We start from the raw sequence: 12,051 nt of genomic DNA, 5'->3' as shown, positions 1-12,051 counted from the left end.
ACATGGCCAAGTACCATTTTCCTCATCTATAAACCTTGTAAAAACATCCATTTCGGGGTGCCATTGTGAGGGTCAAGTGAAAGCACTTAGCAAACTGCAGCGCAATAGAGTGTTTGTTATTAGTTTATATCCAAAAGAAGGGTGTGTGTGTGTGTGTGTGTGTGTGTGTGTGTGTGTGTGAAGTAGCTAGTTTGTCATCTTAAGCATTTGAAGGTCACTCATTACATTGTCCTTGACCCACGGCATGTGACTGTCCAAAGAGGAAACAACCCGATCTGTCAGCTCGGGGCAGAAATGTCATCGCTGCAGCTCGTGTGACTGGAAGTATCTTTTGACAAACGAATAGCTTTCAGATATTTCAAATTACTGTCCTTGGTTGGCTCAGCTAAGGGGCAATGGATCCAATTCATTAGGAGTCTGGAGAGGAGGACAGTGACGTCAGTGACGGCCCAGGCTACCCGCCTTGGGGCAAATACGCACACCTAAGATCAGGATGCGGGGTTAGCACTAACCCAATGACTGGCGGCTTGACCTCAAACGAAGAATCTCCCTTCTGCAAGTAGGGTGAGCTTGGCCAGGCCCACACCTGCTGGCAAAGGGTGATTTCAGAGCCCTTGAGACCCAGCGCCGTCATTAGTAACGGTGCCGCAATAGCAATGCTGTTATAGCACAAGCAGGTCCCAAGGCAGAGGAGGGGGCTGAAGGGCTGAAGTAGGAAAAGTGTCTGTCAGCCACATCTTCACTCTCTTTCAGCCTAGGGCAGTGTCTGCTTTTATTTTATTAGTAGTAATAGTATTGTTTTGTCTTTTTAGGGCTGCACCTGCGGCATATGGAGATTCCCAGGCTAGGGGTCGGTTAGGAACTACAGCTGCCCACCTGCGCCACAGCCTCAGCAACGTGGGATCCCAGCCTCATCTGTGACCTACACCACAGCTCATGGCAACACCAGATCCTTAACCCACAGAGCGAGGCCAGGGATGGAACCTGCATCCTCATGGATGCTAATCAGATTCGTTTCCCCTGTGCCACAACAGAAACTCCACAGTGTCTGATTTTATGATACCCACAGCCTCTGGTCACCAGTGCTGTGCACACATACCAACATTTTCTCTGTGCTCCATCTGGCCAGTGTCAGAGATCAGCAAGCTGGAAGGAATCCTCCTCCTTGTCCCTTTGCAGCCTTGACAAAAGTGCATCAAGAGAAGTCCACGTTCTGCTTAGGGCTGTGGAATCTCTGAAACTTTGAACACCTTCAAATCCACCTCCTGTACTTTTGTAAGAGTTTCTTTCCAATAGTATGTAAATTAGAGCGGCACCGTCAGAGTGTTTGATAGCATCCTCCCTCCACGATACAACCGTGAATACCATGCTTGCTTTTCCGTGACTTGATCTCTGCTCAGCATAAAGAACAATGATCAAAACACAAGCGCTATTGAGACATGCGACATGATATGCTTAAATGTGTCTGTCTTAATATTTGAATATGTTTGGAATTGGGCCATATGAGCAAGGAGTCCAAAAAATGGTCCACAGGTTTTGACCCAGGAATCTAAGAATTTTTCCAATAGAGAGATTCAGAAATGCAACAAAGCTTTATGCACAAAGAACCCAGCTGCTATTATTTACAACTGCGAAAAATAAAATGAACGCATGTAACTTAATTGTCCAACAGCAGAGAGGCCGTTAAGTAAACTGCAGTAGAGCCGCAAAATGAAAAGTTCTGTTGTACCTGAAATAATATTAATAGTTTTTTTTTTAATATAAATGGCATAATGCTTACAATCCAATGTTATGGGAACAAACCGTAATACAAAATTAACTGTACTGTTCAGTATGGCCTCAACTGTGTAAAAACACATACCAAGAGACCATAAAGAAATACAGCAAATAATTACAGTGAATAATTGCTGAATGGGGTATTACAAGTGATTTTAATTGTATTATACTTCTCTATAGTTTTCAAAATGAGTAAGTTGTTTTTTGCTTTCAGAAAAAAAAAGAAATTAAAAAAAAAAGTTTCTCTGCCTGGTAAACACAGCCACCTGGAAAGACCATCACAATCCCTTTTGTCAGAGTAATAATCCGGTGGAGTTACTACACAGGAAGAAAACACAGAGGCGGCCCAGATAAAGAGGTGGTATTTATGTAATATGCACCATCACCACTAGGGGCGTCCCCTTCAGAGGCTCGTTTGAAGAAGGCAGGATGGACACCACTTACTAATTAAACCGCATATATATATGGTCACCAACAGGGGTACTGACGATTGCCTTGTCAGACTCCTTATGTCTGTGGCTGGAAAGAAAGAAAAGTGCCAGGTATCCCTTTCAGGAGAAGGAGAAAGAAAAAATGTTTGGAATTTGAAAACTAGTGTTGTGAAAATGTAAAAGCATATTATGGTACCAAGAAGAAAACAACATATGGAAACCAGCCTAATTCCTTGATTACTGACATTTCTTATGCCTCCAAGGAGCTTCTGATAACCCATCTACTTCATCCTTCAAAAAATATTATATGAGACATGATACTGTATATATCTTCAATGTGCAGACAGAAGCACTTGGTACCGAGGTATTGTGTGGCATTTGGAGGAATACAAAAGACAGATGGTGGAGTGAGTTTGGACAGCCTCATATCTGGGACAAAACACGGAAAACAGTGAAAAACATTAAAATAAAGAAAAAACAGTCTTTTCATTTTTCAAATTCCAATAGAGAGGTTAACTCATTGTTTTTATTTGGTAATCAGAAGAACATACAAGTACTTATTTGTTACAAGATGCTGGGGGAAAATTATACATTGAAGGAGTGTCGGCCTCATCTGTGCAGTAAAGGTTCACAATAAACACAATTTATTGAGAGTAGTTTAGCATATTCTGTTTTATATGAATCCCTATGATTTATTTTGCATTTAGAGATGTGATGCTATGTCATCTGAATAGTTGTTTTTTTTTTTAGTACAAACCAGCATCACAGAGAACAAAACACTCTGGAGAATGGATGGTCACTCTCTTGCCTTATGAGACACAAATGCAAACTGCAACTTCATTTTATCTGCTAGAAACACATTTCACATCATGGAAGTACACTCCATCTCTGCCGGAAAATACAAAGTCTATTTTATCATCTTCCTTTTGGGAAGAGCTTTCTTAGGACATATCTGGAAATTCCTTCCTTACTCCTCCTAAAGAACTGTGTATTCGGCATCATTTGGGCTAGGGTTTGGGGTTTGGGTTCTGCTTATCTCCCTCTTTTAAGTCTTGATTTTAATCCAGACATCTCCCTGAAATCCAGCTGAAGCGCAGCAAAATCTAAGGCTGAGGAGATGAGCTGAATTATCCGTTCATACATGGCCAGTGCCCGAGAAAGGAGAGGGTTTATAGAGCCATGGGGAGGGCACAGCATCCTAAGGAGAAAAATCTTGTGCCCAAACTGTGCCCTACACTGAGGGAGGATAAGAGCCTTCTACTAGACTCGCGGCGAGTCACCTTGCTTTAGGTAACTGATCTCCCATGAGGATTTCCTTTTTCTTGCTTCCTTTCCCCAAACTATTCCCTCCTCCCCACCTGCCCACACCCGTGCCTGGCCCACAACATTTCCTCATATGGATCACACTGGAACAAGATGATTTTGTTTCTTCCGTTATTTTGTGTTTCCATGTGCTAAAACGATGTTGCAAGCAGGATGGCTTGCCTGGACAGAGGCAAAAGAAGGAATTGCAAAAGACAGAAAAATGAGAGAAGGAAATAAGGGAAAGGGGAAAGAAAGAGTATGAAAAAAAGGAGAGAACGCTTAAACTAGGAGGAATCTGGCTGTACAGTGGGCACCAGAGTTGATTAAAAACCTAACCAAGCTCTACAAAGGAAAATAGCAAATATTTTTATAAACTTTTTACAGCATATAAAATTGTATAAAAATATCATCAAAGCAAGAAAAAAGGAAAATGTATACTCTACAGTTCTAGCTCTAGACTCAGTGACCGGACAATCCCTATGGCTGTAGATTTTGACTATAAATCTATGTAGATTGGTGGTTGACTCTACTCTGTATCATCACACACACACCCACTCAAAGACAAGGACACTAGCACACAAACACCTACCCTAAGATAGATCACAACAGAGAAGCGAAATCTATACAAGGAATGCCTCCCGGGCAATCTACTTAAAAGCCAATCCATAGCTGCTGGCGTTTAATGGGCATCATTTTAAATGAATTCTCCTGCACCTCATCTGACAGCGAAATGCCTCTGTTGGTTCGGAAGCCAGCTCCCATGAAGATATTATGTGTGAGGTTCAGGAAACATGGCTGCCAAGAGCCACTGGCTGGTCTACCCCAGCCAGCATTGAACACAGAGGTGGTGGGATTTCCCCAGTGGAGACTGAGTAAGTGTGCCCTGAGTGAGATGAAGGGCTCACACACCAGCCCCTGCTTCGCCCCTTGGTTCAGTGGATGGCAATCTAGGCTGGGTTCAAGTTCCTGTAGTCAGGCCAGCCATTGCCAGTGTCAATCCATTTCTACTTGGGAACATAAACCAGAATAAATGTGAATTCATTTCAAATATGTCTGCTGACATTTTAAAGAAAAAAAAATGGGTGAGGTGGAGGGGCATTCGTTAAAAATAATCAGGAATTAATAATGTTTCAGCTGACTCTCCTGACGCTTTCTGTCCGAGGCGCCTGCCGTACCCTACTCTTGTTCAATGTAAAAACAAGATGTTCTTTCGATGAAACGATTCTTGTCGATTCCTGGAGGAGCATCCAGTCTTTTGCAAACGTCCAGGGAGAACTCCTTCCCATTTTTCTAAACTTCCCCAGACCCAAATTCACTTATAGGATGAACCCTGTGTAACGTCCAAGAGGCTCTGTGACCATTCTAATTCCACCATTGCTTCTGTGCCCACCAGCATCTTTTAATGAGAGGGAATCTTCATGACTGAAATCTGGTTCTGGCAGGTAATGTGTTTCTTGGTTCTCAGAGGGATATTTTATAGAAATATTGTGCTGTTGGTTACACTTTTTCATTAAGTGCATTTTCTAAGTGATAATGAGGCCTTTAATCATGGATCACTGTTGATGAATTACAAATACTACTTTCCACTTATTCACACAGAAGATCCAATATAATATCACTATTGCAATGTTAAAGAAATAACATCCAGTGTTGTGGTGGTTTAATACTATACTGACCACAGTATCGGCAGAGGAAAAATTGGGAAATGCTGCACATATAAAACCATTTTGTTTCAAGAAAGTCTATTTTGGATTTTATTTTATTTTTTAATTTTTTAGGGCCGCACCCACGGCATATGGAAGTTCCCTGGCTAGGGGTCGAATCAGAGCTTTTGCTGCCAGCCTACACCACAGCCACAGCAACGCCAGCTCCGAGCCGTGTCTGCAACCTACACCACAGTTCACGGCAACGCAGGATCCTTAACCCTCTGAGGAGGCCAGGGATCGGACCCACATCCTCCAGGATACTGCGTCCTCATGGGTACTAGTCAGATTCACTTCTGCTGAGCCACAATGGGAACTCCCTGGGATTTTAAATGTTACAACTTGGATTATAAGTAAATCTACTGGTAATGCTTTATGGATTAGTGTTTCCATCCCTTTTGGAAGAGCCTTTTCATATAAATCCTCTTTTGGTTTTGTTTTGGTTTTGCTTTTTCATTTATTTGTTTTTCTGAAACCCAAAGACCATAGAGAAATTTTAATTATGGTCATAAACTTGGCTCTGATCATTTTCCCCACGCTGCTTGCAGTTTCCGATCCCTGGTAAAAAGCTATTTGTGTCACAAGGGTGTGTCTGCACATACTTAGAGCATAAGCCTTGAGCAATGATTGACATATAGAAGCTGTTGAGTACATTTTCAGGTAGATTGGAACTCCGTTTGTACTCAGGAGAGTAGTGGAATTCAGTTGGCCAATTCTGCATGTGTTTCCAGAATGCTAAGTGTATGCAGGCACTGTGGTGGGCCAGGGCTGCAACTCCTGTGGTATGTGGGAGAATCTCAGAATCAGAATGAAGTTGATTCCCTAAAATCCCATTTATTGGGGACATACTACTACACATGCAGGTTTCAGTCTCAGGATCTTCTCTATCTCATTATGAGAACAAGATTTGTGCCTTTTTTCTTTTGTTTTCCTCCTTACTCCATGGGAAATGAATATTATGAAGTCATTTCTATCATGTAAGTCTCTGCTCAAAGGTTAAGAATAGAAGAAAATTATTATCTCTTCCTACCTATCTACCTATTATCTACCTTATCTATCTATCTGTCATCTTCCTATCTGTTTATCCATCTATCTATCTATCTACCTATCCAAAGAAAAGTGATCCATGACAGAAGTGATACGAAAATACTAAAAAGCTAGTATCCTTACTCCTAAAATATGGATTACAAAATTGGTCTCCATCTTTTTATCCGCTCTCTGTATCCCATCCTGTGATAATATTGCTCTTGACTTTTTATTTTTCACATTTACTAGAGGCATAATTTCAAGTGGCAAATAGAATATAATGGCTTTAATTCTACAAAAGAAATGAACAGATATCCTAGATTGTTCTTTGGCTCTCAGATGTCTGCTATCAGTTTACTAATTTAAGTGTATCAGGTCCTTAATGAGATCCTGTCACATGTCAATAGTTTTTTTAAAGCGCCAGGAATAAAATGGACATAGGGAGAAAACCTATTTGAATTTCATGAATTAGAAATGGGTTTCTTGCCTGCTACCATAAGCAACTAGGGCTCATAACCTAAGAAAGGTTGGTTGGCATGAGTATAAGTTGGAACAAAGGCCTGTCTATGGATCCGCCATTATGGCACCGAAACACACTGTATCACCAAAACTGGGCTGTAGAGCTATTTGGTGACCTGGGGACCCAAACTCAAGGGCTAACTCCGTTTGTCACTTTCTACCCAGGAACACGTAGAACCTGTGGTTGTCACTGGTGGGAATGACCCTAGTACTTTCCCCACATACTGGTGAATTGTTAACTCAGGTGTGTCAGCCTTTGTTTTCTATGTAACAGTGGAACGCAGAGGAAGATGCTGTAACCCATGCCAGGGAAGAAGGTCTGTCCCACATCACTGCTCAACTTGGAGGAAATTCTCAAGAGAACTGAATGACCTTTAGCAAGTGAGCTAAAGCCCCGGAAATACTGAGCTGTCAGTCAATACTGCTGTCTTACCAGCTCCAGCATCAATTTATAGCACAGTAGTACATTATTTTTTAATTAAAAAAATAAACAATTTTGCTTTTTTGATCAGTGTCCCTTCAAAACACTTAATAAGGATTTTAGAATAAGAGTTACATGGGGCTTTTGTTTTTCCACACTGAGGGTTCCAAGCAGAGTGCTAACCTGAATAAAATTCTCTTCCCATTCTTTTCCAGCTAAATGGATGACTTAAAGCAAATGAAAAACATTCCCATCTTTATTGGTGCTAGAAAAAAATGGCTATATTCCTATTTCTGTTTCAAATAGTGTGCAGTCTTGCTTGTCAGTATATAAAAAGGGGAGCTGCAGGCTTTCCATTTTGACTGGCTGCAAAGCTCTTCACAGAAAAATACAGAACTGAAACGAGGTAAAAGGTTCAGATTCCAAGGTCAAGATCTGACATGCATTGGTTGTATTTCACTCCTATATGAAACCACACCACCCCAAAGAACATCGTTTGCAAACTGATGTCCCAGGTACTGAATGCAGTTCACAGGCATGTTTTCTTTGGCCAGCACAGTGTTTGTAAGTTTCTGAATGAGTTGCCAATATTAAAAAAAACTGGAGAGTGTTTATATAAAATCTTAGGTATCTTGGGCCCCTCATTCCTACACAGCACTAATCCCAGAGCTGCCTAGCAACAGCCCCGACTGGCAGCACCTCCCCACCCACCTCCTCGCAGCCCCTGCAGCCCTTTACTGCCTCACCGATACCCAGGCCACTTTGAACTGCCATTTACCACAATCATTCTAATATCATGCTTGCTTTACTCATTTACTTGACTTGCTAGGCTCCTGTTTTGAATGGGTGACCACATGGTTTACTGCGGTTACTGTTAGGAAAACAGGAGGAGCAACAGAAAAATCCATGTTCTTACAAGCTAAATGTTAGGTTTATGTAACATTTAGATTCCTTTAAAAACCCTTCTCTAATATCAGTACGTGATGGTGCATTCTATACAGCAGTTCTGCAGAGCTTTCTGTCGGGGAACAAAAGGCCTTGCAGACCACATACCATATTCTCCTTCTTTCTGTCTGAAGAAACACCAACATTTTGCCTTCGTGATGAGAGGATTTTTTTTTTCTTTTTTTTTGTCTTTTTGCTATTTCTTTGGGCCGCTCCCGCGGCATATGGAGGTTCCCAAGCTAGGGGTCGAATCGGAGCTGCAGCCACTGGCCTACGCCAGAGCCACAGCAACGCGGGATCCGAGCCGCGTCTGAGACCTACACCACAGCTCACGGCAACGCCGGATCGTTAACCCACTGAGCAAGGGCAGGGACTGAACCCGCAACCTCATGGTTCCTAGTCGGATTCGTTAACCACTGTGCCACAACGGGAACTCCGAGAGGATTTTTTTAAATGTTTGTTTTTGTGCTTGTTTAATGTGGAAATGCAATCTGCAACAAGGAACACACTTGAGACTATTGTCTAGCTCTTTCTCTTCCTCTTACTCATTCTCCTCCATCACCAACATATTCATGTGATCTACAAAGATTCCTTTCTGAGCCACCACCACATCTTAAGAATCGGTTTTACCCAAATCACACCATTCAGATCCACAAAATTACTTGACTTGCACTCCATTGGATCCCACTGTTGACTTGGCTTCAGGAGGCTGTATTTTTATTCTCTTTCCAGGCTACCTCCACTATCCTTACTTTTGACTTGTGCTACTAATCATCTCCTACCTGGTATATCTAAAGGCTCACAAAAATGAAAAAAAAAAATACTGGACATATCTCCCTGATACTAATTCTGTAGTGCTTCCCTGAATAGAAAGAAGAGCAATGAAGTCAAACCATACATATTCAAAAGAAGAGGACCAGCCCGTGGTAAAAATTACAGTAACCACTCAGTTATGGATGTTACCCAATGAAAACACTGGGTTTCCCACCTGACCAATATGGTAATGAGTTGAAACATTCAGGTTTATATTAATGAATGCACAGGTAAATTAACCATCGAATAAAGAGTCCTATAGGAAAATCTCCTTTTTTTTTTATAAAACAAAGAAAATTTCATATTATATAAATGGAAAGAAAAAGCATATGAACAAGTCTGAAAGGAAACTGGAGAAAAGGAATGTTTCTGACTTAGGAAAGTAATAACCAGAGAGCAAAATCATCATCTTAGCTGCGCTGAAGGCCAGCCGAGCTGTATCCACCATCGGCAACCAGTGCAAAAATAACACCATATCAGGTAATGGCATTGACAGTAATACAATGGCAATTCCTGCGTGTGTGGCTTTTTCAGGCCTCTCTCAGCATCTCCAGGATGTCCATTCCCAGCAGGCCAGACAGGTGCCTTGAAAGCCAGGGCATTAGCAAAGGATTTTGAGGAAGTCCCTTCATGTTTTGTTTCTGTTTGTGCAAAAAACCTGACGCTGTGTTGTTTGCTTGGAGTAGAGGGTGTTCCCCCACGGTTCTAAGACCTCAAACCAGCTCCCAGGAAGTCACCTCCTGGAAGTACATGACATGAGAGAAGGCCAAGTGTGGGGGGCTTGTTTTTGAAAGTTGTACACCTTCCCCAGATAGGGGTCTTTGTGGAAGGAGAAGAGAATGAAGAAGCTCAGCTAAAATGATGCAAGACATTGGCAGCCCCTCTTATTGTCTATGAGATGTGTTTTACTCTTCTGAATCTGAAAAAAAGAAAAAGAAAAAGAAAAGTGTCAATGCTGCCTTTCCCCCCCCCACCCCGTCTCCACCCTCCAGGTCTGAGAAGAGAATCTAAGGGAAGAAAAAAGAGAGGGGGGAATCAATTAAACATTTCAAGACTAGTCACTGCCGTCTCCTTTGTTATAGAATCATTCTATTCATAAAGGGGAAATCTCAGTGGAGAATTTTAAACACTGGTTACACTGGAAGCCTTAATAGTTGCTTTAAACGAAATCATCAAACGCTTTGTTCACGCAATATAGATTTTTTTGCTTTTTAGGGCCGCACCTGTGGCATGTGGAAGTTCCCAGGTTAGGGGTGGAATCAGAGCTACAGCTGCTGGCCTACGCCACAGCCACAGCGACATGGGATCCGAGCCGTGTTTGCAACCTACACCACCAGCTCACAGCAATGATGGATCCTTAACCCACTGAGCAAGGCCAGGGATGGAACCTGCATCCTCATGGATACCAACTGGGTTCATTACCACTGAGCCACAAAGGGAATTTCCGGCAATATGGATATTAAGACTCGTTATTTTGCAATCAGGCTGACAGTGACTGCCACATCTGGTCAATTTGCCTCAGAGGTCAGTGGGTTTGGAAGCAATCAGATACAGCTAAGCCCAATCATTTCCATAAGCAATGCTGCTCCATCAGGATCCACAGCTGTCTGAGGAGGACATTCCACCCCAGACTACAGATTCCTCATGGGCAGGGAAATATCTTATTTATCTTTATAATTCTTTTTGCATGTAGTGCAAGGTCTGCCACATACCATGTGCTTAACAAATGCTTCCCAAGAGATTTCAAGCAAGATGCGCCCCAACTGAAATCACTGTGCAAATGGATAAAATCACCTGACTGCTCTACTGGGCCTAGAGTGAGGTGGTGGAAGAAAACCAAGATTGAACAGGACTAATTAATGGAAATAAACAATACTGGATTTTTTTCACCTGGCCTGCTCTACAACATAAAACCCCAGTGGACTTGGACTGGATTTTTTAAAAATAAACAAAAATGATGATGGTATTGCTTCCCCTAAGTGTTGTCTACTGCAAGTCATCATGCCTCACAGTGAGAGGGTTCCCTCCTGTGCAGGGTCCCAGAGGGATACGAGATTTTAAGAAGGGTAGCACCATCATTTATAGAAATGTTAGGAGTCATTAGAGGACAAGGAAAGTTTCCCATTCAACTTCAAAAACTAAGATACTCTCCTAAATAAGACTTAGTCGAAATTAGGCTCAAACTAGTTGGGAGATAAGAGAGCCCTTTCCAATCTAGTGTAATTACGGTCAAATCTCAATTTTTCAGGGGCCATTGATCCAGGCCTCCTGTGGTTCCTCTTTCTTCATTCTAATCCTGTATGTGTTTACTCTCCATTAGCACCTTCACCCACTTGGGAGAAAAGACAGAAAAAAGAAAAGCTTCTGACTAACTACTTCCCTCTGATTCTAGCAGGAAAGTTGACAGTTGCCTCACTGGAATTTGCCAGTGAGGGAAAGAGGTGAAACAAAAGCTGAAATCAAAGATTCGAAATTTTCCATTGTTTCTGATCATCTCTGCATAGCTCGGGCCACAAGGGAAGTGCAAGAGAGCACAGCTCAGTGCTCTGGCCCTGTCATGATCCGCATGGGGTCATCCATAATGAGACTCCTCTTAGATGGTCATGACAGCACTAAGCACCTTAAGAGATGCCCCAGGCCCTCAAATATAAAACCCAGTTGTGTTGTGATGATACAGGGTTAGGTTTAATTGTTTTACTAAATGACAAATTGGTTGGAAGGAAGCTAGGGAGAGCTAGCTGGAGGTGGGCAACAAAGATCACTGTGACACCCAGTGAGCTCCAACCAGCCAACAAGGACAGGATGCACCTCCTGTGTCATGCAGCCTGGCGTAGCAGGGGCTGGCTGTCCAGACTGCTGCATTCCAGAGATGGAAGCGATCCCTCCAGGGTGTTAATGGAACCCAAAGGCCCCTGAGAGGAGATCTTCCTCCTTTGCTAGTCACTGCTCATGAGTGAGATGGGGAGACAGCTGGCTTTGGCTCTCTGCCCTCCCTCCCTCAACCTTCTGGTCAAAGAATGGAGGAATGGAGTTCCCGTTGTGGCGCAGCAGAAATAAATCCAACTAGGAACCATGAGGCTGCAGGTTCAATCCCTGGCCTTGCTCAGTGCGT

The 12,051-nt window shown here is 42.5% G+C and overlaps 1 protein-coding gene across 16 annotated transcripts in view; it reads right to left on the bottom strand.

The window, feature by feature from the left end:
• The window catches only part of PDE1C (phosphodiesterase 1C), a 609,477-nt gene that overhangs the window by 24,707 nt on the left and 572,719 nt on the right, over window positions 1-12,051 (bottom strand). For 4 of the 16 annotated variants that reach the window (XM_085005902.1, XM_085005894.1, XM_085005897.1 and 1 more), the window contains one exon: window positions 8,571-9,858. The exons of the other annotated variants lie outside the window; for them this stretch is intronic. In XM_085005902.1, coding sequence (XP_084862028.1) covers window positions 9,845-9,858 — 14 coding nt within the window. In that variant the 3' untranslated portion in view covers window positions 8,571-9,844. Of the gene's footprint in view, window positions 1-8,570; window positions 9,859-12,051 lie in introns of those variants that run through there. 16 annotated transcript variants of the gene reach the window in all.

The sequence above is a fragment of the Sus scrofa genome, chromosome 18 (assembly GCF_054392235.1).
Source record: "Sus scrofa isolate SSC_HxYL_T2T_F1_AM1 chromosome 18, Sscrofa_HxYL_maternal_Yorkshire_Landrace_v2.0, whole genome shotgun sequence".
NCBI classification, from domain to species: domain Eukaryota; kingdom Metazoa; phylum Chordata; class Mammalia; order Artiodactyla; family Suidae; genus Sus; species Sus scrofa.
This window is presented reverse-complemented; position numbering and strand designations above follow the sequence as displayed.